Raw genomic sequence first — 13,931 nt, 5'->3', positions numbered from 1 at the left:
AAAACGAACAAACTCACGAACATACCTTACGCGAGAAGCAGCCGGAGTCGAAGCTGAGAGCAGAGAAGGAGAATATCAGTTCACCGCGATCAAGGTATTCACGTGAGCCTCTGTTTCGTCGTCGTGCCGGTAGACGCGAATGGAACGTGTGGAGGAAGAAAGGGACGCGGGGAAAAGGAACAGTGGGTCGGTGGAGACAGAGCGAGAACGCGAGAACGAGAGCAGCGAGGTTCGTTTTCTCGGTTGGTTGTAGCCGGCGAGTCGAATGAAAATAAATCGGCGTTACGACGAACTGGTTCGTGCGTTCGCGTAAAGCCGTCGTGCGGTTCGGTGAAACAGAGACACGTCGCGACGCGACACGGCACGAGAAGAAAGAGGGGAATAGAGAAAGGACCGCGTGGTATCGGTACACGAGTGAGAAAGAGAGAAGCCAAGGGAAAGGGTCTCGCGACGCGAAACGAACCTTCGCGCGCTGCCCTTCTTTGGGATCGTGGAAAAAAGGCCCTATTGGACAACGATCGGCCGGTTACGCTTGAGATACAGAGGGGTCACGAAATGTCTCTGACGTGCCGAGTGCAGTATCTGAATGACATCGATCCGTTCGCTTATGCGAGCTCCTACCCGGAGCCACCTAGACCGCCTGTGCACACCTTCAGCGCGACCTTGCCACTAATTAACCAGCTCGCAGCGGTGCATCGACTTCTACGGGCGCCTCATAGGGTGAGTCTTATACTCTCATCTTTCTCGCTCCGGAACGCGTCGCGTTGTTCCCTTTCTTTTAATTCATCGTTTATCGAGAGATCGAGAGCGAGGGCGAATTAATGCCCCATCAGCGGCCCTCGTCGGCGCCGCTGTGCGCGATCTACCGCGAAAGTATAATTCATACGATTTTTTTGCGAACCGCTAACGATGTGCTTGATTGCTTAAAAATCGGCATTTCTCGGTCGCTACTTCTTTTTATTTTTATCTTTTTCTCCGTTTGCTTTGATGAATCTTGTGTGCTCACATTGGATGTTAGATGTAATGAAAGGGATTTCAACAACCTGCGTTGGTCGGTCAGAGCGGTTGATGAAGGATCCAATATTCGTGTATTACTTATTGATGATCATGCAGTATCATTGGAACTTTGACCATTTCATGCGATGTTTTCAGTGTACATAAATTAATACCGACGAGATGAAGGTGTTTAAACAAATGTTTCACGATAATGGAAAGATATAGTGCGACCGCTTGCATGCTAATGTGAAGAGGTCCACGTCTATAGCAAAACTTTTCTCGAGGGGAAATTTTTCTCTTCGTCAGCATTCTCATTTACTTAATATACCCAATTACCACATCGCGAATTCTTGTTACATATATTTTCCTTCCAATGATTTTAATTTCCCTTTTAATCTTCCGTCTCTCCCGTTCATCATTCTCGTAGTTTTTATCACAAGAATCATATTTTACATGTAACGTTACACTGCTATTAAAACACACTCTTATTTAGTATTGTTTGTTTCAACTCCAATCGAGCGTATTTGAAGCAAGGTACACAGATCAATCGCAAATGAGTAGTTAAAATCATTACCTCGAGGAACGGTTCGATTAATTTTCGATCAGCGAACCATTAAGTGAACTACCCGTCCTGATACTTCTAGCAAACTAGCACTACGTATCGTTCGGTGTTACGCCAATAGATGATCTCAGACGATCGGTGAAATTATATCGAGTCGGTAAAACGAGGGTGGCACGGCGCGATAAATTACGTTCGCCGGAGAAAAATGTATGGAAATCGTGGCCGAATGCTCGGAGCATTTGCCGAACTTCACCTTGGCCCGAGTAATTCTTCAAAATTTATTGTTAGTCGTTCGTCGATATCGAGGGATCGGTTCCACGCTTCTCAAAGTCGTCTGGTCGGCCAACTATTATAAATCGATGTTATTAAGCATCTAACCAATGGGGAAATATATGCTTGCCGTATTACGACAGGACGTAGAGGAAAGTCTCGGAGGGTGAGGATTATAAATTGTGTACGCGTAACTATATTCGTTAATGGCCAGGAGATCTCCGCCGGTTGTCGTACCTCGTACCTCGTGCTCATTGCAAGACGTGGTTGCGTACGACTACGCGGCTGCGCGGTGTTCGCGACCTGACACATTTTACGTGTTTCATTCATTGGAACGCGCGAGCGTGCTTTGCATAAATTCGAATGGCGCGTTCACCAACACTTACAGATATCCGGATGTTTCGTATGTGAACTAATGATACCTCGATTACTAGGCATCGTATTGATGTTTATGGATATGTAGTAAGTTAAAATAATTTAATCATTTTGAAAAAGAAACAGGAATTAAAATAGATGAGTAGAATATTTCGGGTCTAGGAAATACCCTAGATTTAATTGTAAGTTTCAATTTTATGAAGAGGTACTTAACGACCTGAATACTTTTTGATATAAGAACGAAAAGTCTCGCAGATACGGAGTTTGTCCTTCAATACATAATGAAGTAGTATAATAAATGATGCAGTTTCAGAAAATTTAAGTTGTCAAAGCAGTAAGTGAAAAGTCTTTGTGAAAAATATTCGACATTTGATGAAGATTGCTTAGTTTTTAACATTATTTAAGTCTTTCAGTTTCCGAGTCTTAGCAACTTAAGTCATTACTTTAAACTATGAATTTGACAAGAATTTTTGACACGTTGTTCCGAGAATGGATTAAAATTGCATAGAATCCAGTTTCTAAGAGATTCCAGTGCTCCAAGGTTGGTTAAGAGGTTGCTCATTGTCATCGTAGAACTCGTTAGTAGCTCGTTACACGGTGTTGGTTGTCAAAATGATGCTTGGAACCGAGCTCGTGAAAGGTCCGGGTCTGTCGCGTCGCGGTTTTACGATCGTGTCCAGATAGCTTTGTCCACGTGACACCTCTGTGGTGTTTTGCTTTGACACACTGACGCGCTTCATTCACCTAATCGTGCACACGTGCTTTGTGTAAACTACACGCCGGGATACGTAATCTTATTCACGTACATACATATGTGCATACATATGTGCATTGTGCACGCGTGACCATCTGGTGCGTAGTCCAAAACAGGGGAAAACACACGTCGGTCAATGAACAATAGACGAAGTTGGGACGGGAAGGAAACTTAATGAGAGAATATGAGGAGTAGAATAATGGAACAAATCTTTTTGTCAGATCGATGTCAAGCCTAAATACTTAATCCATAGTCATGTTCCGGTTTAAGATTCGGAATTCTTAAGAAAATTAGTCGCCCAAATTTAAAATGGGATAAAATTTTTTACTCGATCGTTGTGTTCGATCGAAAAGTTCTCATAAAATGTTCGGGACTGCTTCACGAAATGTACGTACTGAATCCGATCAAAGTTGGACTAAATTTGTGAAGTGGTTGAATTCCCGCTGCGCAGAAGCGCAGCAAGCGTGCACGTGGCGTTCCTTTGTTCCGTGGCACCGTTTCTGGAACAGCCCTTTGGCCGCAACTATTCTCACGGAGGTCTCGGGTGCACGCTTAAATACGATTACTGCAGTGTCGCTGAAACCTCGACCGGTCGACCGGCCGGCCGGCCACCTTCGTGACTGCACCACTTTGACCCAATTGCGTCGCCGTGTCGCAACGTCGAAACAACACGCGGCTCTGGCAACGGAGTTGAGTCGGTCGGCTGGTCGGTCGATCGCGCGCTATTCCTTCCGCATTCAACGACGACCTGTCTCTATCTCGAGCTCCGATCCGTAACCGGCTCACTGATCATATTTACTGCGTTTCGACATTCTGTCCTCAGCGTTCTCCGATTTTACGCTGTTGGTACAATATGTGTGATAGACACTTCAATAAGGACGCAGGCTGGAGGATATGTTAGAACTAGAATTGCTGAATAATCCTGCTATAATATTTTAACTTGCATTTTAATTGCACTACGTACTCGTGTGTTTCAATGTATGTTAATAGCCTTCTTCGTCTTAACGCAGAGATTTGTCAAAAGGTTTTATTCAAACTGGTTTTATACGTAACTCTAATACGACTCTAATAGATAATCTTCATTGACAATGACTGATTATCAATACTCTGACAAATGCAATGCCTTCCTCTTAGTTAACAATTATTTTCCGTTTATTGTTTTCTTCCCGCAACGATACGTTCGGGCAGATTCTATCAAGAAGAAATTACGATGCGGTTAATTTTAAAGCCGTTTTGGACGCGGCCCGGTGCTTCTGAAAGATTTGACCGTTCCGCAAGATGCTGGACGGTTCTCTTTGGATCCTCGTTCGCCGACATAACGGGACCGGGGAGCGTTACTCTCACGGAAAAGGAATAAAAAGTACGTTTATGGTCCCGGCATTATAGTAGGTATACCTATAGGGTATAGCGCGATTGTGTACCGGTTGTGTATCTCGCGGACGTTGCCAGTCCTCTCTCCTCCATGTGTATAGAACTCTTTTACTTGTTCTCCGCTGCGGTTAAATTCGGCCTCGCCCTTTGCAAAGGCATCCTTGACGCAGCTTTGCGATGCATTTAAAGTGGACCGGTTCGGCCATGGCAAAAAATTCGATTCATTCGAACTTCTTTCAAACGAATTCGAAATGAGATCGAAAGAGAGGAAGTTGAATGTATACGCTTTGAATCCTACTCGAATTTTTTGCGCCAGCTCGTATCAGAAGTATTTACAGGTAACATTGGATGTGTGTGATTCTAATCGTGTAGTATCGAAAGTATTTTTCGTTTTTGATATGGATACCACTTAATAAAGAATGAGGCTCTGGTATTAAAAAATCGACACTTTTTGGGACTCGGCTCACGCTTTTGATGTTTCAAGATTCTAAGCTTGTCATTTTGTTACTATAGGAGTACGTTTATTTATTTAACAATGGATTATTAAATTGTCGCAATAGATAACTACGCATAAATGTGGGTAAACTAATGCTCTTCAATGTATACAGATTAAGCAGTTAGTAGACTATACCAACGGTGTACGTGAAATATACATACATATATCTAACTCATTGTTATTTGGTCTCACATACGTTGCTCGACGTATTTGGTGGAAAATACAATGAGCCGGCTGTACATATAATCTACATAGGAAGTATATACATACTACTCGAACTGCCTTTTATATTATTTGACGTTCTGTTACATAAGAATCCTCTTTAACCTCGCGCGTTCTGTCCCGCGTATGCTAAACCAGTGCCGTGCAACGAATTTATGATCGAAGCTGTACTCGGAATTTATAGTGCCGCGTTCCCTCGAATTTATTCCTCGGAAAATGTAACGAGACGCGTCGGTGAATTTACGCGTGTTACCGCCACCGCCGCCGCCGCCGCACGCAATTTTTAACACGAAACGATAAACATCTTGATCTACGATCCAACGAAAAGGTATTCGGAAAGCCGATCGTACAACTACCAAAAACGATTCTCGAACGACCCCCTCGCATGCATACGTGAAAAGAATTACATTTCATTCAGTAGTACAAGTGCTATGAATATTTGTGTCTGCTCAGCATTGACACTTTGTTTGACAATTAAATATGTTGAATTTCTAACTAACAATAAGCTTCAGATTTCAATTCCTGTCGAATATAGTAACATACTGATATAAGCTGGAATAGAATAATTCGTGTAATAGTACGTAAACTCGATACCAATGCAAATATTTTTTAACTAAAGTTCGAATTAATAGTCAAAATCTTGCAGTTTATCTCAGGGTTTTTGAATCTTTCTGAGATCTTCCCATTTCGGTCGATATGAAGAGAAATTGAAGTTCTATCCAGGATAAATGAGGTTTTGGGTACCTGTATCTATCAATTATTATGCTTTTTATACTTCACGTTGTATTGCTGTTTTAATTAGAGTAGGTGTCTATTAGAATAACTGACATAACTCTGATTCTGCGTATAATTTTTATATACCTGCCTACATTTACAGATGTGTATGCAGATATCAGTTTAATAATTGTGAGATCCTTAAGGTATAATTTCACCTAAAACGGCAATGACTACCAAGTATACCTACGTCTTACTTGACCGCTTATATGCATAATAGTAATCTAAACACCCGGTCACGGTCTCTCAGGTACTTACTTCAATCTCGAATAGCTTCACCTCGAGCATAAAGCACAGCTACTCGCGAGAAAATCGGTCTTTTTCACGCGCGGCGAGCGGTATATCCGCGTTACATAATATTAAAATTAGATTGCGATCGGAGGGTGCATTCCAGCGCAACGTGCCTAGCGGAGTGCGCAACGCGTCCGGAATGGAGCACGCGTAAAGGACCATTCCCACTACCGACAGCGAACTGACTAATATTTAGCAGATTAAAAAGCATCGAACACGTGAAATCCAGGTAGTTGTCAACACGAGGTATAGGGAAAAGCATATCAAAGTAGGGTGCCTCAGAGGGTGTAATTTTACAGAACGACTGGTAAAGAAGTACGGATCAGATCCCGTTTGTTTATTTCTAACTACACGTTAGCCAAGGCCATGACTCGGATAATCATAGCAGAGAATCGCAGATTTTACTTCTCGGTCTTCAGCTACGAATGGTCTGACAGAATATGAAATGCAATATATTTAAGTGAAAATTAACACATTATCCGTAAATAACTACTGCTCTACAATCAATATCTTGTACATTAAACTGTACCTGACCAATACTCTTGGGTTTTGGAAAAATAAAAATCGTTTGGGAAAATAATACTGGGCAGACGAGGTATCCCTGCTTTTAAATGTCTTTATTTTCGTATATCTCGCATTTCTGATTACGGAAGTGGATCGTTCGCATTCGAGTGGTGAAAATCCTGGGTTATGACAAATCTTGACGACACGAATCGTCAGTGGGAAGCCTGCTTAACGCGGCTCGCTCGATTTTATGCCAAATAAAGCACGCACGTCTCGTCCAGGCAACTAAAGATCAGTTGCCGGCACCGACGGGGAGCACTGGTCCTGGCCAATCCATTTTTTCTTCCTTTTCCTTCCCTCTCAGCATTCCTATTGAATGGTAATGGAGAGTTACGATTGCGATTTATGGCGGCGTTATACTTGGGAGGCTGCGAAATTTCGGTTTTATGGCCGACCGGCTTATCGTGCCGCACGGCAATGGACTGCGAAGTGCACCGCCGGTGCCGTCGTGCCACCGAATAACGATACCAGAAAGAGACGTAAATCACTACCAGGGGCATTGGGACCTGCCCGTCCCCGAGGATTTTTCCTCTTTTTTCGTCCCGGTTTTTTCTATATCGTCCGGTTTCAGTGGTACCAAACCCGTGGGTAAGCCTGCACATCTATCGGTTGCCGAATCACATACGAAGATGTTAGCAAACGTGTTAACATTTATGAATACTCGTCTTTTGATAACCGATCCATTGAAATTAATCATGCATTAAGGTATGTCTCGTTCTGGTGCATCTAATAAATGAGTTGCAGTGGGATACTGGATATCACGTCAATTTAATGATGACTTGGCTTAATGTTTGGTCTAGCAGGGGTCCCTTCTAGAACGTCGTATTATGTTTAGCGTTTACGAGGGGAACGTCGGGATGGATGGGATTGAATAGTCTGAGTAATAAAAATTGATTCGAGGCAGTGATTGCTGGCGACAATAGGATCAATGGTCCCTGACTCCACTGTTGATGGAGTTTTAATACGGGTTAAACACGGTATTTGCAGAAGATTAATATTAAGTTGGGATTTCAAAGATTGGTGAAATTGAAATATGGATATTTTATTTTACTTCTTAACGAATACTAGTAATTGTTCTCTTGTTTTATAATTGCATCCACGTATAGCAGCTTTTTCTCTTACTTTAATTATCGTTAAAGGTGATATCGCTCGAGAGGTTCATATGAGATGTGAAAAGTTTTTCAGAACTCGATCAACAATATTATTCGCTCTATACATATTTTGTCTATATTTCGTTTTAGCATTGTACAGTGATTACGATTGTAGTTTAAGTAAGAAGAAAAATTATGTCAGGGAAAGAAATAGAAATTAAGATAAATTAGCCAAAACGAATAGAGAAACTACAAAGAAGAGAGAAATATTGTCTGAAATAACACTAGCAGCGAACATAATTTTTGAGGTGGTAGGAAGCAGTAAATTAGGTGCAGGAACAAGGAAATATTAGATAAAATAAATAACGTGCTCATGTAAACATCATCGTATGTAGGGAAAAAAGTAAAATATAGGATTTTATTTTTGTGTTTGCAGATTAGAGAACGTCTCGTTTTATATGCATTACTCTCTGGTCTCACGTTTCAAAATGTGTTTGCGCGGATTTCTATTGCAAATTAATATTGAAAAGTAGAAAGAGAATTTCTTTATAGAATGGAACAGGAGTTTTGATTAGTTTAAGTATGGGAACTATCACTGTGGGCTCGTGCTTTTCTCAATTTCTTTTTCACGCCAGTTTTCTTTTCATTTGTTACGTAACTACCAACTTCACGGACAGTACCGAAAGTTCAGAAAACAAGGTACAGGATTTTGGTAAAAAGGAAAAGCAATTCCACAATATTTCGGGTGAGCCGGAATTGTAAATTTATCGGATATTGCCCAAACCTCGGCGGATCAAATTGATTTATCTCTAGGATTTCTGTATCCTACATTGCACGATTTTCTCTGAAGATATGGAAGAGGGTGAAATTCTGAGTCAGATGGTCCTTTTCTACTTTTTTCACCAACCGCTATTAACGATGTTATCAATAATCGAAGTTTTACAGTAGTTTCCGTGAGATAATGATGTGCAAATTACAAAGTTGCGGAATATCCGATAACCCAACTTAGATAACTATTATCTTGCATCATGAACTTACATTAGACAACTATTGACTATACAATGCGCTACGATGGCTGCGATGAAACTGCTCTATCCAAAACACGTGAATCAGCATTATTTCTCGCCTAGCTTAGGTTCAAAAGATACAACTGCGATTCCCCTTACTCTATAAACATTAGTATACAAAGGTCCATACAAAGTAGAGCATTTAGATAAATGTTACATTACAAAGAAATGCGACTAGTAATTAATTATAACATAAGGATTATTCGGTTCGTTATACATAATAGATTAGAGCGTGCATTCTGTTACAAACGAATGCTGTCGGTGTGCATTTCAAGACCCTTGTAAATTGTAGGCCAGAGCACATTGTTGACCGAATCTTTGCCAAAATCCTTGTCAGTCAGTCTTACGCTTGTACAAATACTATCCCACGTTAAGTTTTTGAAACGTATTGTTGAAACTTAAAATTCAACAATATAGAATTGTTTTGGAACATACATATACATAACTCTATAACGGCTTAGAAATTCGAGTAGCAATAGTAAATTATGTCAGTAAATGCAGTAGTCAATATATTTAGTCTAACGTTCACAGTGATGTGATTATATGATTATAACAATCTCAATCTTAGTTCCTTTTGTACGTTCATTACACGCATATTCCGTGGTATTTTCGATTCCGAGCTGTGGAAGTTTACCAGAGCATGAGTCGAAGCTTTTCTTAGCATCAGAGTTAAAATCAGATAGGCAGAACTCTATTATATATGACTCAAGGGATTTCGGACCAACTTTGCTCGCACATATAGAAAATACATATGTAGATCCAACTAGTCGCGGCGTATGGAGAGTATTAGAGATAGAAAGAGAGAACGTGTCTATCATTTTCTTTGTATGCGTGCGAAGTCGGTCTGGAATCATTTCAGTCACTCATACGTACGACTATGTATGTATAGCATAAGTAGGTAGGTACATAGAGTTGCTGTGTCGAGTGGAAATAGAAAACGAGTTATAGATTCGATCAAGTCAATCAATATTGCCAGCGATTTCCTTTAATTAGTTTTATCATTGACGTTCATACGATTGTCCATAAAGGAAATGATCTATGTATCTTACATCACGTTTATGTATCTGTGATCTGTGTAACTGCTGACTGCAAATCTTGTATTTATTTACAAACTTTCACTGAGATTCAATGATTTGCAGATAAAATTGCTTTTACTTGTTCAGAGTCGGAGAGCATAAGATTCAATGCACAGTGTACGGCAATGAATGAGAAAGAGGCCGTGTGATTCGGCGTAATTTTTGCCCCGAAAAAACGTCCTTCGAGTGACCTTACCTCGGGCCGTTCATAAATATTGATAAAATGCGCTTCCTGCCGAACGACAGGAGGCGAAAGAAAGGGTGGAACCGGGTTCGGATCGGATAAAAAGACCATCGAAGCTGCGGCGACGCGACGCGCGGAATGCAACGATCCGGGCCGGTGCGACCGTCCGTCCAGGCGATAAAAGCATTACTGCATTATATTTTCGGGTGCGCGGGATTAATATTCATGAAGGACCGGCGCTGCGAGAACGGGGAAGAGAGAAATATGACGGACAGGTTACGGTCCGGTAACGCGGTCGTGGGACCGTTCGCAAAATTATTGCAAATTATAATGATCGCGATTATAATGATCTTGCACGAGCTCACGGCTCTTGCGAGGGGGATCGATGACCTTATAGGACAATTTTTAGGCTTACTCCGTTCTACTGCGTCCAAAGAAATTCGATAAGTTCTTAATTAAGCTCAACTTGTATATTTCGGATTTTCTTCAGTTTCTTTCAGTTTTTGTATTGGTTTGTAGATATTTAAGAGATAATTACAAGGTTTTTGTAAAGGGATTTCTGGCTTGATAAAAATTCAGCGGCCTTGGCTCGTTGAGATATAAACTTGAAGTATGGTCTTAAGTGTTTCATGTGCGCCATTGAACAGGACATATTTCTCTACGATCAAGTTTTTGTACAATCAGGATTAAACCAGCCATTTGTACCGGTTATATGTATATAACAATCAGTGAACCAGTTAGACAGTTTAGATTCTGAACTTTAGAAGAACATGGATCGCTTCTTGCCTCTCCTTCTTACTTGGTACTTGGCCGGTTGTTTAATTAAGATATATCGTTCTTAATATGTATATGGCACACATACATTGATGAAAAATAAATATTCAGAATTTTCTCTAGCCGTGAAGTTTTGATACAGAAATTTTATATATTATCCTTTCGTAGGAGGAAATATTCGAGTTGATCACTCACGAAAAGTGGGACATCCAATATATTGGAATGACAGACTCTACTCTTGTACGCTGTATGTGAATGGTATCTATTGTGTCAGTGTTTGAATAAAACATTGTCGACCGAATGGTTGTCGAAGGGTAGAATGTTGGAAAGAAAACAATGCGTCAGGAACCGCTGGATTTCTTCACAGCTTGCGCTTCTGGATTCTGAATAATGTTTTGCACTCTGAATGCCACACCGGAATTGACATTTATAAATTTTGTATGGACCATATTATATATACCACCAACATACCAACCTGTATAGCATCAATAACAAGAGTTGTTCTTATAAAATTCATTTCAGTGGAAAAATACTTTGTGTTTGAAATTTAATCTTTGAATACGAACTTGCTGAAGTCTGAACGAAGTTAGTTAAATCTCTTGTATTTATAAGTAGTTCTTTTTATTCATTCATGAATTGAAGTACACAGAGTGAATGCAAAATAATTACATTAAATTTTCGTTTCAATAACAATTTGCAAAGTTATTTATTGTCTTTATAATTATGTTTTACAAATCTTGTATTCATGTTAAATGTGAGTGGATGTATTATTATGAAAAATTATAAATTAATATGTTTTACTTTGCAAGTATCGGTTCGAAAGATCGATGCGGCCTTTTCATTATTCCAGAAAATGAACATCGTTTTTTATATAAAAAAAGCTTTCTCATTCCTGACCCTTAATATTCAGATTACTCATATCACTAAATATCAACATACTATAATTAAGTCATGATGTATTCTCCTCTTTCCAGAACGGTAACGACCAAAAATTTATATTAAATACGTATTTGGACGAATTTTTCATCCGAAATTAAGTAACGACGAAAACCAAATACGAGTAATGCACGAAGGTAACGAAATGCAGTAACAGTAGACAATACAGATAAAGCCATCCACACTTGTATCATTATTAATAGACATTACCGAGTATCAAGGTAGCGGTAACGGTAACGTAGTACAGTAACAAGTGTAGACGCACCTTTAGACTCGCCTCGTCAGTGCAAAGGGTTAATGGTAGATCCGTCTCATCGCTGGCTCATTTCGTAGCCGAGCGACCTATCGTCCATCGTGGGAATTTCTGTCCTAACTATTTCGCAAATGAAGGGTGAGGGCTAAGGCCGCGACCGAGGTTTCTTCCCACAATAAACTGGACAGATAATAGTCTTCCTTCTACTTCGAATCTGTCCTCCACGCTCGGCTGATCGACGAAACCGTAGCTCCCGGAGCGGTTTCGCTTGAAATTTTACGCGGCTCGTCGATTCGCCCGCATTGTTTTCTTATTAGTTCAGGAAAGCAATTAGTGCACCAGGTCAGGGTTCGTCATGCCAACTTAACCCGCTCTATCGTTAGTTGCTGGATTGTTTTCTTCCTGCGTATATTACGCACTGGTATTAGTTGTTTAAGGACTTGTAACGATATATCGTTGTTCACTACGAAACTTTAAAGCTGCTTGTGACGACGTAATTCAATTTCTCGATAGCTGGGAAATTTTGTATTTAGACCGTTCACAATGGTCGCTGATTGCGTCGAAAAACGTCAATACGATGGAGATCGTTGCTAATTTGCCGATTTGCATCCAGTGTAGCGGAACGATGTTATTTCAGATAATGACAAGGTTGATAAATCGCGCGGGTTCCCCAACAAAGAAGAAGTTATTAAGGCAATAACTTTGCTTCTTGCCAGTGGAATCTCCTATTTTCCATTGGGTTGCCACGGATTATCGATGACTCGTTGCGCACGCGATGTACTTCGGGAATACCACGGGAAAAAGTATCGGCATAGTTTCGCATGATCTACACCAGCTATCCGCTAGGAAACGTATGTGTATCGGCGCTTGGATCTCGCAATCGTAACAAGCTAATATAGCAATCGGTCGATAATTTCTGATTGGAGATTCAAAGACTTTTTTAAATCTCTTTAAATTCCTTTTTTTTGCAAACTCGTTTATCATATTTTATATATAATTAGATTTCTTATATCATTAAAGCATTAAAATATGCATTGACCTTTGACATTCTATATAGTTTTAAACATTACACATAACATTTGTAATTTTTGCATATTCAATTTGATTATGTCAAATGTGTAAAATCTACAGTCTGATTATATCAAACAAAGCTTTGAGGTCCTCTACCTTTTATAAACAGTTTACTCTTTTTCCTCGTCACACCTCGATGAATGTATCTGTCTATGTAATTCTGACTGAAAACATGAAGGCAAAATCCAATCGTAAAAGGAAAACACAACGTTTTATCGTGTCTACTTATTTGGTTTTCCAATTAACGTTGAATTTGGCTTTTCAATTAGCATGATGCATGATCTCGTGCGCTGAAAAAGTGTTCGACAGGGTAAAATGTATTATACCTAATTAGCGGATGCTCGACTCAAAATTTTCCGGGGAGACCATCGCGAAATCGATTTGGAAAAGCGTAGGCATCGATTCTGGCTGACCGCCGTACATAATTAGTGGCGAATTTAATTGAATTATTGGCGCGTGTTAAAATTACGTTGTGCGTCGATTTTATCATGCGCTATCGTGGAAGAAGTATTTCGTTTATTTTACGTTCATGTTTATAATGTAAACGAATGATAATTTATATATTTTAATTAAACTGGTGTAATTTTGTCTTTGCAAATTGAGGAATTTTATTTTTGAAGGAAATTAATTCTCTCGAAAACAAGAAGAATAATTTAATATAATTCTCTGTTATAACTGAAACTGGCTTATAACAATATTTAATGTGCCGACTATTTTATTAAGAGATAGAACGAAACTCGAACATGCTGGAATATTGATTTTTGTTTTTCTCTCTTGGTGGGACGAGATTAAGGATGTATTGGC

The 13,931-nt window shown here is 39.9% G+C and overlaps 1 protein-coding gene across 2 annotated transcripts in view; it reads left to right on the top strand.

Annotated features, from left to right (window-relative positions):
* The first annotated feature begins 60 nt into the window (after positions 1-60).
* Fhos (Formin homology 2 domain containing) overlaps positions 61-13,931 on the top strand; it is a 179,948-nt gene continuing 166,077 nt past the window's right edge. For both annotated transcript variants that reach the window (XM_026819781.1, XM_026819783.1), the window contains exon 1: positions 61-720. In XM_026819781.1, the coding sequence (XP_026675582.1) occupies positions 556-720 (165 nt within the window). In that variant the 5' untranslated portion in view covers positions 61-555. The remainder of the gene's footprint in view (positions 721-13,931) is intronic.

This window comes from Ceratina calcarata, unplaced genomic scaffold (genome assembly GCF_001652005.2).
Source record: "Ceratina calcarata isolate Rehan_Ccalc_2016 unplaced genomic scaffold, ASM165200v1 scaffold162, whole genome shotgun sequence".
NCBI lineage: Eukaryota > Metazoa > Arthropoda > Insecta > Hymenoptera > Apidae > Ceratina > Ceratina calcarata.
Note: the sequence above shows the minus strand (reverse complement) of the source record. Positions and strands in the feature narration are given on the sequence as shown.